The following is a 17,693-nucleotide window of genomic DNA, read 5'->3' as shown; positions in this document are numbered from 1 at the left end:
TATAATATATTAATGATATATATAATATTGATATATAGGATATAAATATAAATGATTAAAATATTACAAAACATATAAATTTCTAGCCTACATGAATTTAAAAACCACTGCCTTACTTCATCTCGGGAGGCTTTTTCAGTTCATTTAATTTGCTTTTGTATAATGTTATTATTAGTAGCAGTATTATTTATTATATCCATATTTGTATTTGTTTTATTAAAAACAAGCTTAGTTTTGTCCACCTGTCAGGTTTTAGACCATATGGGGCATAGCGGGTGTATTTGGAAATAACTCAGTATTTTGACCACACTTTGTTATTATTGTTCATTTATTCATTTGCTGGAAATTACAACTGATCAAACGAAATTAATTATTTATAGGCTAATTGATGTCTGTGCGGTAAGGTTTCCCTATCCACGAGAGCAAAAGCGAAAGTGAATTTAATTTACGTCAAAATGCGCTTGTGGCGCGACGCACCTGGCTCTTAAATGGAATGGGAGATGAGACTGTGATTGGTTTATTCTCAAAACACACCTATAACTCATTAAGAAAATGAACTCAACCCTTTTAGACCATGCGCCACGCCGCAAAGCGAATTTTCCCGTCCTTAAATGAGCAAATATGCGTTCTGACATGCCCTAAAAGCGTTTGCGCCCTGCGTTTTGTGCTCTGCGCATGGGCCGTCAAAATAGAGCCCACAGTGTTTGGGTAATTGGCTATACTATCTATTGTATTTCTTTAAAAACACGATGGGAAAACTTGGTCAGGATGTAAATAACCTTTTTTTAATTCTTCAAAACTTTTAGATTACTCTAGGCTTCTTTTACTTCTATTATGTATTTGCTCCATTGCATGTTCTCGTTTTAAAAACACGAAACTATTTTGCACTCTGAACTGGTGTGTGTTCGTGTGTGTATGTGTGTGTGTGTCTTCAGCTCCTCCAGCTTCACAGAGCCTCACAGACGCAGCAGAGGAAGCTGAATGTGTCTGAATCTCTTACCTGTTGACAAGCTCCTAGGGAAGGTCAGTCTGCTTCTGGATGTGATTCTCTGTGCACCTCTGAAGGGGAAACAGTCACACAGGATGTTGTAGAGCGTCACTCCTATTGACCAGACTGTAGGTGGAGTGGCATTGTAGCGATGTCTGCGAAACCACTCAGGAGGAGCGTATGCAGGAGTGCCCAAGAGACACAAGAAGACCACAAACATCTGCTCAAAATGCTCCAGTACAGACAAATCCCCTTTAGTTGATCAGCTGAAGTTCACAAACATCAACAGAACATTTCCTTCTGTAACTCAAACTCACCTGCAAAGTATTTGTAGGCCGAGCGCTTCAGCAGAGCTCCACAGCAGAAGTCCAGTAGCTTGATGTCCTGGGACTATGTGGAGATCAGCAGGTTCTCTGGCTTGATGTTTCGGTGCAGGACGTCGCAGCACCAGCACTTTCTTGGCCAGATGCTCGTCCAGACAGCCGTTCTCCTCACAGAAGCTCTGGAGATCTTGGCAAGGAGTCGGACACTCCAGGATCAGGACGTAGCGTCTGGGATGGTCAAACCAGTCCAGCAGCTGCAGGACACTGGGGGAGCCAGGAGCTGAAGTGATGCGGGTCATCAACGCCACCTCCAGCGGCAGCCCACCCTGACCGTCGTGCGAGACAAACCCTCCAGTATATGCGGGACTGAATCAAACACTGCAAACACAACAGATTCACACCAAAACATACAACTTCACACCTTCCTGATTGTGACACGTGAGATTTACTGACAGCAACATTTCTAAGGCATGTCTAAATGAAGGAGGGAAGAAAGGCTCTCACTGGCAGTCCATCAGACCTGCGGATTCACAGGACCATTTTAGTACAAAACAACTGACATCAAAACAACTGACATTTATTGTCACAACTGATTGTCATTCTCTAATTGTCTTTAATTCTCTAATTGTCTGATTTTCAGACTCTAAATTCTCACTCAACTATTTTTTTAAAGAATCCTCTCTGCTTCAGTTCTGCCCCCTACAACATGCAGTCATTAATTACATTAAGATGGTCCTGGTGTCCACTACAGTGGACATTTTAAAAAGGATGTTTAGAAACAAACAAGTTAACAGCTTTGAAAGCTATTCGTATTGTTCCTGACACTTTAACAAACAAAAATATACGTAATAATAATAGTAAAAAAACATTTAAACAGCTCAATTTTACATACCTCACTCCTTCCCATAAAATGTGCTTGTTTGTATGTCGGCCATTTGGATGCAGTGTAGGAAATGGTTCCTAGCATGCCAGCCAATGTGGTATATGCCGAAGCATGCTAATAGGACTTTTAATTTGCCAGTAACCTGGGTTAAGCGCTTCCTGTGAACTGTTTGCCATTTCAAAATCGGCGCATTTAAGGCATAGATATATATCTATGCGTTTAAGGTCTTTTTTCTTTAAAAATCAGCCATTTCCACTGGCTGAGTGATATCCGATATAAAGTGGGTCTCAGATTGTACAAGAAGCACTGCATTAAATTACATTTTCCCCTGCCATGTCTTTAAAATATGAGCATTTATTTTACCCCAGTATATTCAATGGAGCTTCTGCGTTAGCCTGCCGATTCTGACTGGCGAGTGTGTGTAAACGGCTTTTTGTCTCGTTTTGCACTTGAGCAACTAAATGAATGCCAGAGTCTATTTAACTGATTTTATTTTAACTACATTGCAAGATCGATGCTGTAAAAGGTATCGTTTAAAATGGAAAAAAACTAATAATAACAGGTAACCTGAAGATTATCAGCATGGGAACAGCACTAGCTAGGCATATACCCAATTCAACAGACATATCACTAGAAAGTCCAGGATGTCCTCTAACAGTACAACAGGACTAGACAAAAAAATCAAAGAAAATGCATGAAAACGCAATGTCCACTACAGAGGACACAAGTCAATGGACGGGGTCTCAGGAGGATATACTTTAATAAATATGTTTCTCAGAAAATAATGCAATAATTGTTCTGAAAGCAGTTTATAATGCCTGTAGATTCCACAAATTGAGAATATCATCATCGTCCACGTCTTCAATATGGTACATTTAGATGAGCTCGGTTTTTTTGGTGTTATTTTTAAAAACTTCATTCACTTGAATTTCCTTTGGATAAATGTAAAGATTTCTCTCACTAATATAGGCGATGATGACGCAAAGGCTGTTCGGGTGGTTAAAACGATGGCCAAAAGGTCCAGAATTTGACCATAAATCATTTTATGTAAAAAATATATATTATAGTTTTGTAATAAATGTTTTTGTTTAAAATAACTATGATCAGTAAGCCACATTAATGTGACGCGAGTCACGTGACATAACCGAGCGGTAACTTTAACTGACTTTTGAATCTTTGATGCGACATCCATAGTGAATAACGTTATAATGGGTCGAAAAGAGCAAGAGAGACGAAGAGAAAGCAGGCAACAGCGTCATTGTCGCAAAATATTGAACATATGTACAAAAAGACTGGCAAACAGGGTAAGACTGACGTTACTTCCTTACAGATGAGAATCTGTCCCTATCAGGTTATAGGCTGGCCGCATTAGCCGGGTCGTCCATTTGGACATTGTTGATTTGTCTCGTACACGACCTCCCTTTACCTTTTTATTTTTTGACTTGTGCCATAACAATTTTTGAAAATAACTGTCCGATAAAGGCTTTACGACCGGAGAATGCGCTAATCCCGTCCAATGTTTTGAGGCTGTTTACACCTGCTCACTTCATTCGTTTTATTCTGATCTGATATTAATCCGACACACTCCAAACGACACTGGACAGGTCTAATTAATGTATTATTTTGTTTTACACAAAATGAATTAAATTGTAATATATGACCTGGAGAAAATCTGACCTGCGCCTGTTTACAGCCAAACACACTTAAAGTGCAAAATAAATAAATACATATTTACTAAAATAATAAAACATGTGTTCTGACTTTACTTTATCTAACAAAAAAGTCAACTAGTCATGTTCAACTACACGATCTTTTAGACTAATATGAAGCATTTTGTCAGTTCATTTCGTTAAGTATTTATTTCATTTTATTATTTTTCTTTCACTTTATTCGTTTTATTTTTTATTACACTAAAATGATCAAATTAAAATCTTCAATTAATATCAAATGGCAGCATTACTTTACAGAGATGCAGCATGCTCCTGTAGTCCTGTGAAAAGAGATGAAAAATAAAAGAAAAAAATTGGGAATTTCTTTTTATTTCAAAGGTAAAGGGGTTTGTTTTGTGGGTTAGTATGTTATAAAAAATAATTGACCATAATGGCAGTAATCTCAAAGCTTGCCTTGTTCTGAATGAAGCACAACGCCTCCTGTAGCCTGCATTTGTTTTACTTGTTTAACACAAAACGGGGAATAAAAAGTGTCCAGCACCAAAATCCTCCATAAATCAATACGTTTTAAATAGAGTTTTATATAAGAAGTAAAATCCACTGATAATGATAATGTTTTAGCGATAATATTTTAGCTCATAGATGAATTTCATTATCAGTGAATTTGACTAATTTACAAGAAAGGCATAAAAAGGGAATTAAGAACTTTATTTTAATTATTACTGTTTTAATGTTTTATTATTCAGATGGCCAATGTCTGACTAGGTGAGGTTATTTGTGCATAACGTTTTTTTTCTTTCTCTTGTGGACTGATAATTTATAGACTATTTTAGCCCAACCCTTCATATTTCTTATTCAATCTTTTATATTTGAAACACTGAAGTCCACTTATTATTGACTGTGATATACAACTTTAATACATGTTTGTAAATTAGTTGATAAATACATTTAATACATGTTTGTATGCTTTATTAGTAAAAGATAATAAATGGTGCTGCTCACTGCAGTTTATACTGATATTTCTGATAGCAATTTAATAATAATTGCTGAAGCTTTCATCACTGTATATGTCACGCTTTATCTGTTACGAATTTATTATCTGACATAAACAGCAACTGAGTATTAGGGCGAAACAAACTTAGGCGATCAGAGCGCCAACTTGGATCACCCCGCGCACCTCACCTTACTGATGACGAATAAATAGAACGAGAAGAATGCCGTTGCCATGGCCGACAGAATTCCTCAGAGTGACAAACGATCGAGTACAGTGAACAGTGATTTAATGACTTTAGCGATTTGTTTTGCATCTCAAACAGAAAATAATATGTCAACTGTGTTTTTTACTCGAGAAAATTTGATCACGCCTGTATTTGTCCACAACTATCATCAGAGTGACTCGATGGCTTCTCCTACAACTCCTACCATGTCGAGAAGCCCAACAGGTGAGATGAGAGTTTACAAAAACGGTGTATTTCCACCTATTATTTAATAAAAACTATAAAATAATAATATATCGTCATATAACGCAACTTACCGACTTAAGAGGCAAATATTCAACCTCTCGATATTGTAATTGCTTCGTGTCGTTATGATATTGTGTATTTTCTGACTTTGTGATTGAGGCCTGCTGTCTGTCAGTTTATGTATTGACATTCTGGCTTTTAAGTTTCTCCTTTCCACTCTACAGAAATTGTGCCTTGTTAAAGTTTCTGATAAAAAAACATTCAAATATTACTTTAATTTAAACTCTATGTGTAGACCTGCACAGTAATTTTCTTAGTTTTTGATGTTGTGGAGGAATATTTGTTATATTTGAGAAAACTGAGTGAAAATGTTATATTTAAGTCTTTTATTTGTTTAAGCAGTGATAAATTAATACAATTGAGGGAAAGTTGATTTTACATTCACACATTCTGACTTTCTCCTTTAAAATTTAATAACAGAAATATTGTTTCAAATTATAAATGGGGAAATCATCATAACACCCAACGACTATCATTCTACAATCTTGTTTACAGTCAATTAATTAGTGATAATTTTAATTTGAAGTCTTACTTACATGCGTTTTCAGACCCAATATTCAAATTAGCATGGTAAACAACATAGAGAGCGGTGAATGAACAAATGTGCAAATATAAACCCAACTTTACATCCATAATAATAAATGTCTATAGCTCTGTTTCTGTAACTGAAGTTCTGGAGCAAGACTTCTCTTTTCATTTGGATTTCTAAGACTGATTGTTAAATGTTTAAAGTTATAATTTACTCACAGATTTCTTAACTGAAGATCCAGAGCGAGAGAAATTGTTCACTTAAGTTTGACGATTGCTAATGGAAAGCTAAAAAAATGTGGATTAGTTTTTTTGTGGTGGAGAAGTGGTGCTTGAGGAAGAATGAAGATGTAGATGTGGCACCCACTGACAAAAATTAAAGAAAGGCTTCATAAATTTGATTAAACATTGTGAGGGTGATTGTTAAATAGCTCAAACTATAACTGTAATAAAATATTCTATAACTCAGAATATTGACTCAAAAATGAGTAAATGGATGACTTACTATTTATCAGGTTGTATTTGTCATTTTACATCATAGAAATGATTTAATTAATTAATTGTAGTTTACAAACATTTTCTATTATAATTGTACTTTTATTGTTGATGTTTCTTTTGTGTGATTGTCTTTTATATGTTCAATTTTCAGCAGTTTGTCTATTTTAAACCTGTGGATTAATGAGTTTTCTAATATTTCCCTGTTCATTTCCTTTACTTTAGAAAACCCAGAGAAACGGAGGAAAGGGAAAAGAGTCTCTGCTTTCTTTAAGAGAGCATGGAAGGCTGCAAAGCGCCCTTTCCTTAGCTGTGACCGGAGCAGAGTGGTTCCCTTTGAACCACAGTCGGATGTCAATGATTTCGAGCATCTGCCTGTTCCAGGTCCCTCCAGGACCGTCACAGCACATGCAGACCTTGAGCCGGTGTTGCTGCCAGGCCAGGTCTGTGAAGAACCTCAGCCGTTGAGTGTTCCGGGCCCCTCCAGGATCAAGCAAACAGCAGAAGTGCCAAATGCAGATCCGGCCCGTCCTGAGTCCTCAACGGCCCTCACAGGTCATGTTGACACTGAGCAGATGCGTCCGCCAGTCCAGGTCTGCGACAGTCTCGAGTCGTTGGCTGTTCCTGGAACATCCAGGATCAAGCCAACGACCATCGCAGATCATGTTGACCCTGAGCAGATGCGTCCGCCAGTCCAGGTCTGTGAAGATCCTCAGCCGTTGAGTGTTCCGGGCCCATCCAGGATCAAGCAAACAGCAGAAGTGCCAAATGCAGATCCGGCCCGTCCTGAGTCCTCAACGGCCCTCACAGGTCACGTTGACACTGAGCAGATGCGTCCGCCAGTCCAGGTCTGCGACAGTCTCGAGTCGTTGGCTGTTCCAGGACCTTCCAGGATCAAGCCAACGACCATCGCAGATCATGTTGACCCTGAGCAGATGCGTCCGCCAGTCCAGGTCTGTGAAGAACCTCAGCCGTTGAGTGTTCCGGGCCTCTCCAGGATCAAGCAAACAGCAGATTCGGCCCAACCTGAGTCCTCAACGGCCCTCAACGGTCATGTTGACACTGAGCTGGTGTGTCTGCCAGGCCAGGTCTGTGAAGATCCTCAGCCAATCAGTGTCCATGGCCCCTCCAATACTAAGAAAATGATGGATGCAGATTCGGCCTGTCCTGAGTCGCCTCCGTCTGTTCAAGACCCCTCTAAAATTGATGGGACTGATGGTGAGTCATCCTGAATTTGGTTCATTTTATTTCTGCCATTTGTTATTTTTTACGCTTTGTTGTTTTTAGTTTATAAATCAAACAGTGTCGTTTGTTGTACTGTTGGTTGTGTATTAATTAATACAGTGCTAAACATATATGAGTACACCCCCACAAATCTCATTTAAATTCATATTTTCTATAGGATGCTTTACAATATTATATTTGTGCATGTACATTAGTTTAGTCAGTACTGAAGCCAAATCTGGAGCTTATCTAACAAAATCACTTACAATAATGGTTCAAAAATTAGTAGCCCAAATGTATATGTTAGGAGAAAATATTCAAATAAATTTTCCAAAATAGTAAAAATCAAAGAGAAAAAAATATATATAGACAATTTTGTTGAAATTTGTTTTTTGTTTTGCACAGATTTAATTGTATTATCTTTCCATTTCTAAAAATGTTCTGTGACTAAAATATTAATTTAATAAATAAATCTGTTTAATAAATCTGTTTTGTTCAAATGCACCAATATATATTACCCATAATCACTGAGAAATGGATAAAAATATTCATTTTCACAATGGGGTGTACAGCATATATGAATAGTTTGAGCACTGTAGCTGCAGCTCTGTTCATGGAGATGTTTCTGTTTGTTGTCTTCATTTTAGAAAAACCCAAGAAAGGAAGGAAATGGAAAAGAGTCTCTGCTTTCTTCAAGAGAGTATGGAAGGCTGCGAAGCGTCCTTTCCTGTGCTGTGACACAGATGTAGTCCAGCGTTTTACGCCACAGCCTGAGCCCGAGCTCGAGTCAGACCCAGACCTTGACTCAGAATGTCTGCCAGGCCAGGGTGGTAAGTCATCATTCTGTAATTCGTAATTAATATAAATTAGTAATCAGTTTACTCCTGCAATTCTGATAAAAGTTGCTGCTTTTAGATCATCGCAATAGATCAAGATTTGAAGGACAGGAGTCATTTATTTGATCCGATTCATACCAGACAATCCCAATAATTCTCCCTGCTTTATTCTGTTTTTCAGGATTTGATCTGTCTCAGTTTGAAGTTGGAGACCTGATTGGAAAAGGAGCTTTTGGCGAGGTGTATGTGGCATCTCACAAACGCAGGAAAAGAGTAAAGGTAGAGAACTATTTTTTAAATTCAGTCAACATTTTCCTCCTGATTATTAAATATAAATCATTTGTTGGCTTTAATTTAATTTGTTGTTGTTGTTGTTTTTTTCGCAGGTTGCCCTGAAGTGTATGATGAAGAGTCAAGAGGACCGTTATCTGGACGTTGTAAGTTGAATAATTCACACAACAGTGAAAATGTGCCGAGCATTTACTCATCCTTCACTTGTCACTTGTTTTGAACACATGAATGTCGGGCTGTGGAGTTAATTAAAATTCATTTAACATTAATGGAGAAATCTGTTTTCTTTCTAGGATGGTCATTCCACACCTGTGCTTGCGGAAGTGGCAATGATGCTTAGGTTGATGAATGCACCGCGATGTCCAAACATCATCAGATTACACGACTGGGTTGAGCTTGAGGACAACTTTGTTCTCATTCTGGAGTACGCAGAGTCATGCCAGACCTTGCTTCAGTACATCAAAGATACAGGGGACATTGAAGAAAACCAAGCACGCCGGTTAATGCGTCAGTTGATCCGAGCCGTAATGTTCTGCACCGAGCATGGAGTTTTCCACGGTGATATACACACGGCGAACATCCTGGTGACTCTACCCCGATTAGAGCTCAAATTGATCGACTTCGGTTGTGCTCAGCCAATTACCCACAAGCCTTTCAATAAAAGTGACTATCGAGGTGAGTTGGCATTTTGTGATAGTTTCTTTGTTCACCGTATTGTCTTATGAAATGACTGAATTCTGGAAATGTCTCTCTTACAGGAGCTGGACATGGCATGCCACCTGAGGCTTTGAGGGGTCGTGTATTCCATGCTAACCCGGCATACGTCTGGACAATAGGCATCATGCTGTATGAAATAATGCATGGACGACTGGCCTTTTGTAACAGACAGTCATTAATGTTTGGCTCCATTCAGATAAACCCCAGATTATCCACAGGTAAGCAGACACCTCTGAACAATCCCAGCCTCAGTGACAGAATAACACATGTCAGTCATTAGTCAAATGGATTAAATATAATGCTCACAGGACCTGTAGATATTAAAGTCACTTAATTGTGGATGTTTTGTAACATTTGATGTAGTAAGATTTAAAGACGTTCATGAATCTTGAGTATGCAGACGTATTTCACACTCTCTGTGCCACTTTTCAGCATGCGTGGACCTGATTTCCCAGTGTTTGATCCGTAATCCAGTTCAACGGCTACAGTTACATCAGGTTGAAGAGCACTGCTGGTTCAATCCAACGACCCCAAATTCTCTGAAGCAGTTCTTCAAGAGAAGGTAGAGGAACACACAGAGTTTTATTTGACAGCCCTTCATATTACTGCTTAAATAGCTTTGTGTTGTTTCTGATTGTTTTTCTCCATTTTAGAAAACACTAAAGAAGCGAGGAGGAGGAGGAGAGCACCATTTCCAGACATTTCACAAGACTGTTAAAGTTATTAATTACTCCCTCATGTCATTCCAAACCCCTAAGACCTCACTTTTCCTCAGTGTCAGTTCATGACGTGTGTTGATGAGAGCTCTGTCCTGCGCTGTATGTGTGTCGCACTGCTGACGTTGACCTCAGATGTGCCCACGCTTTGTTTAAATGAGAGGAAGTCGCGCAGGCCTCTGGGTTAAACACCAGCAGTGCGACACACATGCAGTTAAGGACAGAACTTCTGAAGTCATTATTTCTGTTTTATTATTTTTGTGTTTTTCTGTCTGCATAAAAGAAGTTTCGCTTCAAAATGACAGCTCTAGCTCCAAACTCCCTGACACCTTTCTTCATCTTCAGAAAACAAGTGAAACTATTTGAGATGAAATGCGAGAACTCTCTGATCCTCCGTAAACCACAAAGATGAAGAAATGTTTAAATCCCAGAAAACTTCAAACCATGAGAGCTCTGTCCTGCGCTGTACGTGTGTCGCACTGCTGACGTTTACCTCAGATGTGCCCAAGCTTTGTTTAAATGAGAGGAAGTCGCGCAGGCCTCTGGGTTAAACCTCAGCAGTGCGACACACATCCAGTGCACTGTGCTCTTATGAACGTGTGGTTTGAGGGTCAGAGAGCTCTCAGATTTCATCTAAAGTTTTCATTTGTGTTCTCAATATGAAGTAAACATGAATTTGAACTAAGGACATGAGGTCAGTAATTAATGACAATAATGGTGATTAATGGTGCCTAGACTGCAGCTCCGCACAAGACGTTTGGCCAGAGGAGAATTGGTCGTGCCCAACTAAGCCTGGTTTCTCTCGAGGTTTTTTTACCTTCACTTTAGTCAATTGGTGAAGTTTTGTTCCTCGCCACTGTCGCCGATGGCTTGCTTGGTTTGGGACTTGTGGAGCTGCGCTTCGATGGATTTGCTCTTTAGTGTTTGGACTTTCGGCAATGAGAATTAAACCACACTGAACTGAACTGAACTGGACTGAACTGAACTTCAACTCTGAAAACTGGACTGACAATTTAAACATATATGAATCTGGTGTTCTGTCATAAGAGAGAGAGATTGTTAAGTGTTCAGAATATTTTGTAATGAATTGCTTGTATGTATTGTTAATAATTCAAATAAAATCATGTGAATCAAACTGAAGCTCTGATCATCATTTCTGTGACTTTTCTAAATCAGTGGTTCTTAAACTGTGGTCTGTGTACGACTAGTGGTACGCGGAAGAATGAAATATGTCAAATATATGCTACAAACATTTCAAAATTTATCAATAATTATGTATAATGTGCCATATATGACATATAGCCTATATTTCTATAATCTGTAATCTGCCACATTTAACTGTTCAGAGTTGTAACTGCTTTATTGGGCCTACTACGCTACTGTATTTCAATACTGCTCATTTTTGGTGGTACTTGGAGATAAAATTTTTTCTGAGGTGGTACTTGATGAAAAAAGTTTGAGAACGTTCGAGGTTACAGAAGTAACCCTTTGTTCCCCGAGGAGGGGAACGGAAGTGCCATAGAGTGGATTGATTGAAATCCATGAAATGGGAGGATTCGGTTCAGAAGCCGCTTGTCTGAAAGAGTATTGAACGGGCCAATGAATGCAATGAATTGGCAGCGTAAGCTTGCACAGGTGCACTTCATTGCCAATTATCCCAGCATATAAGCACACCTGGAGCGAGCAAACGCCATCCTTTTAAGATGAAGAGACTTTCAAACAGCTAAGGGACTGTCATTATGGCGACGGAGTATGGCACTTCCGTTCCCCTCCTCGGGGAACGAAGGGTTACTTCTGTAACCTCGAACGTTCCCCTTCGGTTGGGGAACTTCAGTGCCATAGAGTGGATTGATTGAAATCCACGAAATGGGAGAAGTATAGAAAGCGCCATAATGACTGCACCTTACCAACGCCCCCAATGAGGGGATAGTCAAGCAAGCGTGACGCACCAACATCATGGGAGGCGCGGTCCTCCAACGTGTCCCTGGCCCTAATTTATCTTACTTCAACAGAAGTCTTACGGATTTAGATATATTTTTTGGGAAGTCGTGAGCATCTAGATAATTCTAGGAAAATACGACAGTACGTTGGGAAGCGTGCAATCCCGATAGGGAGGACGCTGCGGAGGCCATCCGTTACCCAAGGGGCAATAGATGGCAGAATTTACATATGGACTAGCCCTAAAAGGGGGGAGTACGCATAGCAAAAGAGTGGTTAGCGGAGAGGGAAGACACGGGTCCGCCCAGGGGGGTGGGGGGGGGGTGGACTTAACCGTGGCGGAATAAGCATATGGGATCGCCTAGTGGGGATCACGCATAGCAGGCACCTTTACCCAAAACGCGGGCTGACCAGCGGGCAGACCTACAATGTAGTGGGCCAGCAAGTGACTCCTCCGCTGAGTCAGTGCTGGGGGCCACGGAGGAATCTGCAGGGCTCACCTGATGGGGAACTTTACTGACAGATAAAAAGGCGCACGTACCTCCGTGTTAGGGAGAATGGCGCAGCAAGCGTGTTTCAACACCCTACCGAATTGTTTCCTCAATCACCAAGGGTTACCTAATACCCTTGAGGAAACCGGCTCCACTCGCAGATTGTAAAACCTTGCAAATGTGTTGGGTGTCACCCAGCCCGCAGCTCTACAGATGTCTGTTAGAGAGGCGCCGCGTGCGCGCGCTCGAGAGGATGCAAAGCTCCGAGTGGAGTGAACACGCACTCTCGGGGGACGCGGTTCACCTCGGCTCTGATAGCGAAAGAAAGGTATCCACAATCTAGTGGGAACTTATTTCGGTACGGCACTTCCCTGCTGCCGACCGCCATAACAGACGAAGAGCTGCTCAGATGATCTAAACTCTGAGTGCGGTCCGGATAATACGCAAAACGCGAACTGGACAATAAAGAAGGGCTGGGTCTGCCTCCTCCGAGGGCAGCGCTTGCAGGCTCACTACCTCGTATTAAAACGGAGTGGTAGGAACCTTGGGCACATATCGCGGGCAGGGTCTCAGAACGTGAGAGAAAGCCAGCCCAATTACAGGCACGAGTCACTGACCGAAAAATGCCTCCGGGTCCCCGACCCTCTAATCGATATCAACGCGACCAGCAGAGCTGTCTTCAGGGACAGAAAGATACTGAGTCGAGGATCGAAGGGATCTGACGCGGCTTGTGTAGCGAGGGCGAGATCCTAAGAGGGCATGAGAGGGGGCGGGGTGGATTAATTCGCTTAGCGCCCCTGAGGAACCGGATGATGAGGTTATGCGTTCCCACGGTGCTGCCAGCCACCGCGTCATGAGAGCGGAGATGGCAGCCACGTAACCTTGAGTGTGGAGGGCGACAGCCTGCTCTCCAGCTTCTCTCGGCGTAAAGAAAGCACAACGCTGATCTGGCAAATTACGGGGGTCTTCTCTGCGAGAGACACACCATTCAGTGAATAGACTCCACTTCAGGGCATAGGCACGCTCGGGGAGGGGGCTCTAGCCCGAGTGACGGTATTAGCCACCGCAATCGGAGGTTACCTAAGTCTTCCTCGCGTCTAAGGACCTCCAAAGATCGGCGAGGGTGCCAGATGGTGCCCTGTCCCTGAGAGAGTAGGTGCTCTCTCAAAGGGACTGCCAGGGGAGGGCTATCGCGAGGGAGAGCTCTGACATCCAGGTCCGGTTGAGCCAGAGGGGCGTAACCAGCAACCTGTTCCTCGTCCTCCCTGACCTTGCACAGTAACTGCGCGAGCAGGCTCACTGGGGGAAATGCGTATTTGCGCATGCCCCGAGGCCAGCTGTAAGCCAGTGCATCCCTGCCGAGAGCACTCGGTCAGGGAAAGAACAACTGGCAATGAGCGATCTCGGGGGAAGCAACAGATCGATCCGGGCTTCCCCAAATCGCGCCCATATCAGCTGAACAGACTCGGGGTGGAGTCTCCATTCTCCAGGACGTAAGGTTGCCGTGAGAGCGCATCGGCTGCACGGTTGAGCTTGCCTGAATATGAATGGCGTGCAGCGATTTCAGCCGCGGATGACTACAGAGGAGCAGACCCCCTATACGGCTGATATACGCCACCGCCGCCATACTGTCCGTCCTGACCAGCACGTGTTGCCGCTCCAGCACCGGAAAAAAACGGTGGAGAGCGAGGAACACTGCCAACAGCTCCAGGCGATATGCCAATGCAACTGGGTACCTTCCCACAGGTCCGCAGCCGCATGCCCGCAACGCACAGCCCCCCAGCCCGTGTTGGAAGCGTCTGCTGAAACGACAACAAGACTGGACGCCTGTTCTAGAGACACCCAGGCCTGTAGGAACGAGGGGTCGCTCCAAGGGCTAAGGGCGCGGCGACACAGCACAGTAACAGAGACTCGGTGTGCGCGCGCGTGCCATGCGCGTCTGGGGACTCGATCGTGAAGCCAGTGCTGAAGTGGTCTCATATAGAGTAATCCGAGCGGCATGAAGCGGCTGCGGATGCCATATACCCCAGGAGCCTCTGAAATAGTTTCAGTGGGACCTCTATTTTACTGTCGAGCTCTCTCAGACAGTACAGCATAAGCTGAGCGCGCTCTCCGGAGAGGCGCGCTGCCATGGTTACCGAGTCCAGCTCCAGCCCGAGAGAAGAGATCCTCTGCACGGTTGCGAGTTTGCTCTTTTCTCGGTTGACCTGAAACCCCAACAGGTGGAAGTGCCGGAGCACTTTGTCTCTGTGCATAATCAATTGCTCCGAGAGAGGGCAAAAATCAGCCAGTCGTCAAGAAATTGAGTATGCAGATGCCTGCGAGCCGACGGGGCGCTAAGGCACCCTCCGCGGGCTTGGTGAGGACCCGCGGAGACATAGAGAGCCCGAAGGGGAGGGCTTTGTATTGCCAAGCTCAACCTTCAAACGCAACCGCAGAAACTGACGGTGGCGAGGAAGAGTGGAGACATGGAAATACGCATCCATCAGGTCTAATGCTGCAGACCAACCCAGAGGACGAACGCACCGAAGGATGCACTTCTGCGTGAGCATTCTGAACGGCAGCTTGTGCAGACAGCGGTTCAAAACGCGCAGATCTAGGATTGGCCGTGACCTACCGCTCTTTTTGGGCACGATGAAGTGTGGGCTGTAAAACCCGTTCTCCATCTCGGCTGGAGGGAGCGGCTCGATTGCATCCTTCGACAGGAGCACAGCAATCTCCTCTCGCAAGACAGGGGCGGACAGGGGGCTGACCCTGGTGAATACACACCCATGACTTGGGGGGCCGTTTCGTGAACTGAATCGCATAGCTGAGTCTGATTGTGCGTATGAGCCACCGCGAAGAGCTGGCCCGCGCTAACCAGGCAGGCAGAGCTCTCGCTAATGGACTCATCGCTACAATCGCTGACGTACAAGTAGTGGGTCAGCGCAGAGTGGGTGTGCTGATCCGGGAAGCGCGCGGGTCCCACGGAAAAGCTGGAGGCGAGATATTTGCTCTCATTCCGCACCCGAGCTCCGGAGGGGAGGCTCGAGGGGTGGGAGAAAGGAGACCGTCCTCCCAGCGCTCGTGAGCCACTGGCGAAACGCACCGAATCTGCAAGCTAGAAAGCATAGCGTCCCAGACTGGCAGATTTCGGGCTGTCACATCCGGGGAAGTGGAAAAGTGCCCTTTCATAATGTTTTCATGGCAGTAAAAAAGTGCCGTTGGAAATGGGGCCCCGCCCTCCAGCAGGGAAAGAGCAAGTTCCCTCTTCTCCAGATGGCCTGTCCCAGGGACGCTTCGCGGCCCGTTGCCAGACTTAGCGGCGTTCTGGGCAGGGGGGCTGCCTGCTTCCGAGGTGCCCGACGCGCTCGCTGCGCCAGAGGCGTGTGCGGGGGCGGAGCAGCTCTCGTAGGCGGGCGCCTTCGGCGAGGAGCAGGTATGAATGGCACGGTGGGCGGAGCGGGCTACGGACCGCCGATAAGACATCACCCATCAACTGCTCTCTCACTGCCTTGAACTCCTGGGTGAATTCACAGACAGTGTCGCCGATAATGGCTTGGGATAGGGGGAAAGTCAAGAAAGCGGGCTTTGTCGACTTCGTGCATATCAGCCAGGGGTGGCGCTCCTGGATCACTAATATGGACATCGTCCTCCCCAACGCACACGCAGCGGACTCAGTAGTCCGAAGAGCTAAGTCGGCGGCGGTGCGAAGCTCGTAAGCCTGGGTTGGACCCACCCTCATGCAGCTCGGCCAGCGCCTGTGCTTGGTAGCGCTGATAGGTGGCTATCGCATGCAAGGAAGCAGCCTGGCCTGCAGCTATGTAAGCTCTAGCTCCGAGGGAGGCAGATAACTTACAGGCTTTGGATGGGAGACGAGGCGGACCCCGCCAAGAAGAGGCGCCACGCGGATTGACCGCCATCGCGCACTCAACCTGAGGAATCGCCACATACCCCCTGGCTCTTCCACCGTCAAGAGTGGTGAGGGTGGAGGGACACGCAGCACAAGCAGAAAAAAGTGCTTTTCAAGACCGCGTGAGCCTACTGTGCACCTCCGTAAAGAAGGAAACGCCCCTCTAGTCGGTCCCAGCCCGAAGCAGCCCGGGAAAGCACGGCTAACATGTCCGTTTCAGGATCCGTAGTGACAGCGCTCACCAGCCCGAAGGGGGCGAGCGGGTCTGGATCATCATCGGACAATGAAAGCCCACCCTCCGATGCCGCGGTGGACGTCTGGTCTCCGGTGTCATCGGGCGTAAGGGCTACCATCTGTTAGACGGATCGCTTCCCCCGCCCGAAGCTTGGATGGAGTGCTTAGAGGAGTGGGAGGTCCGCGGGCCCGTGGGCGACGGATTATCTCTCGCTGAAACCCTCAGATCTGCCCGAGTGCCTGCTGCAGAACAGGGGACAACTGGGGTGGTTCGCCCTTTTGCAAAGGCTAGCCGCGATCTTTACTGCGCAACAGTCATGGCATCGTAATGACGACATGAACTGCCCCCGAGCAGCGCATTAACATGCTGGACCCCCCAGACATGTAACGCAGTGCCCGTGCCCATCATCCGAGGACAGGAAACCACCGCATCCAGAAACGCACAGTCGGAGCGCCGTCCTGAAAAGGACGTGCTGCACAACTGTGTTGCTCTTTCTGTGAAGTTTGCAACTTTATACGCACCGCTCTGGAGGACCGGACCCAAAGAACGCCAGGCAAGGGAGAAACCCAGCTCGACCGTCTGCCGCTGCGTTTACACACTCTGGACCGGGAGAATGCTCTCGTTCGCTCAGAATCGCTGGTCACAGCAGGAGGAACCCTCATCGACTCGATCAGAAAGTCTCTGAAGCGAAAAGGATGGCGTTTGCTCGCTCCAGGTGTGCTTATATGCTGGGATAATTGGCAATGAAGTACACCTGTGCAAGCTTACGCTGCCAATTCATTGCTTTCATTGGCCCGTTCAATACTCTTTCAGACAAGCGGCTTCTGAACCGAATCCTCCCATTTCGTGGATTTCAATCAATCCACTCTATGGCACTGAAGTTCCCCAACCGAAGGGGAACCACTATTCTAAATGACTCCTTACTCAATTAAAGAGATAGTTC

General features: G+C 44.7%; 3 protein-coding genes across 10 annotated transcripts in view; 1 reads left to right on the top strand and 2 right to left on the bottom strand.

The window, feature by feature from the left end:
• The window catches only part of LOC141380917 (serine/threonine-protein kinase pim-3-like), a 63,371-nt gene that overhangs the window by 2,170 nt on the left and 43,508 nt on the right, over window positions 1-17,693 (bottom strand). The window contains exons 4-5 of one of the 4 annotated variants that reach the window (XM_087311934.1): window positions 6,283-8,477; window positions 5,707-6,246 (exon numbers count right to left, since the gene is read on the bottom strand). In XM_087311934.1, the coding sequence (XP_087168060.1) occupies window positions 8,473-8,477 (5 nt within the window). In that variant the 3' untranslated portion in view covers window positions 5,707-6,246; window positions 6,283-8,472. Of the gene's footprint in view, window positions 1-1,280; window positions 1,690-5,706; window positions 6,247-6,282; window positions 8,478-17,693 lie in introns of those variants that run through there. The other 3 variants (XM_087311935.1, XM_087311933.1, XR_015526301.1) reach the window with 3 other exon arrangements.
• Window positions 823-2,862, bottom strand: LOC147837661 (serine/threonine-protein kinase pim-3-like). Its single transcript, XM_087311937.1, has 2 exons — window positions 1,306-2,862; window positions 823-1,143 (listed from the first exon to the last, which is right to left on the bottom strand). The coding sequence occupies exons 1-2, from the start codon at window positions 1,608-1,610 to the stop codon at window positions 957-959; spliced, it is 492 nt and encodes a 163-aa protein (XP_087168063.1). The 5' UTR covers window positions 1,611-2,862; the 3' UTR covers window positions 823-956.
• On the top strand, window positions 3,361-11,329 carry LOC141380916 (uncharacterized). 5 transcript variants are annotated; one of them, XR_015526298.1, is made up of 11 exons: window positions 5,013-5,306; window positions 6,636-7,628; window positions 8,282-8,464; window positions 8,652-8,749; window positions 8,857-8,907; window positions 9,055-9,436; window positions 9,520-9,696; window positions 9,911-10,040; window positions 10,132-10,291; window positions 10,393-10,654; window positions 10,756-11,329. XR_015526298.1 is itself a non-coding variant. In XM_087311929.1 (10 exons), exons 1-10 carry the CDS (start codon window positions 3,474-3,476, stop codon window positions 10,139-10,141), a joined length of 2,142 nt encoding a protein of 713 aa, XP_087168055.1. In that variant the 5' UTR covers window positions 3,361-3,473; the 3' UTR covers window positions 10,142-11,329. The 5 variants fall into 5 exon arrangements, 2 of the variants coding, with proteins under 2 accessions (XP_087168055.1, XP_087168054.1); XM_087311929.1 differs by adding an exon at window positions 3,361-3,498 and having other exon boundaries at window positions 5,214-5,306; window positions 10,132-11,329; XR_015526297.1 differs by having other exon boundaries at window positions 10,393-11,329.

Source organism: Danio rerio, chromosome 25 (assembly GCF_052040795.2).
Source record: "Danio rerio strain M-AB ecotype USA chromosome 25, GRCz13ab, whole genome shotgun sequence".
In the NCBI taxonomy this organism is placed as follows: domain Eukaryota; kingdom Metazoa; phylum Chordata; class Actinopteri; order Cypriniformes; family Danionidae; genus Danio; species Danio rerio.
The sequence above is the reverse complement of the archived record's forward strand: the minus strand, read 5'-3'. Positions and strand labels throughout refer to the sequence as shown.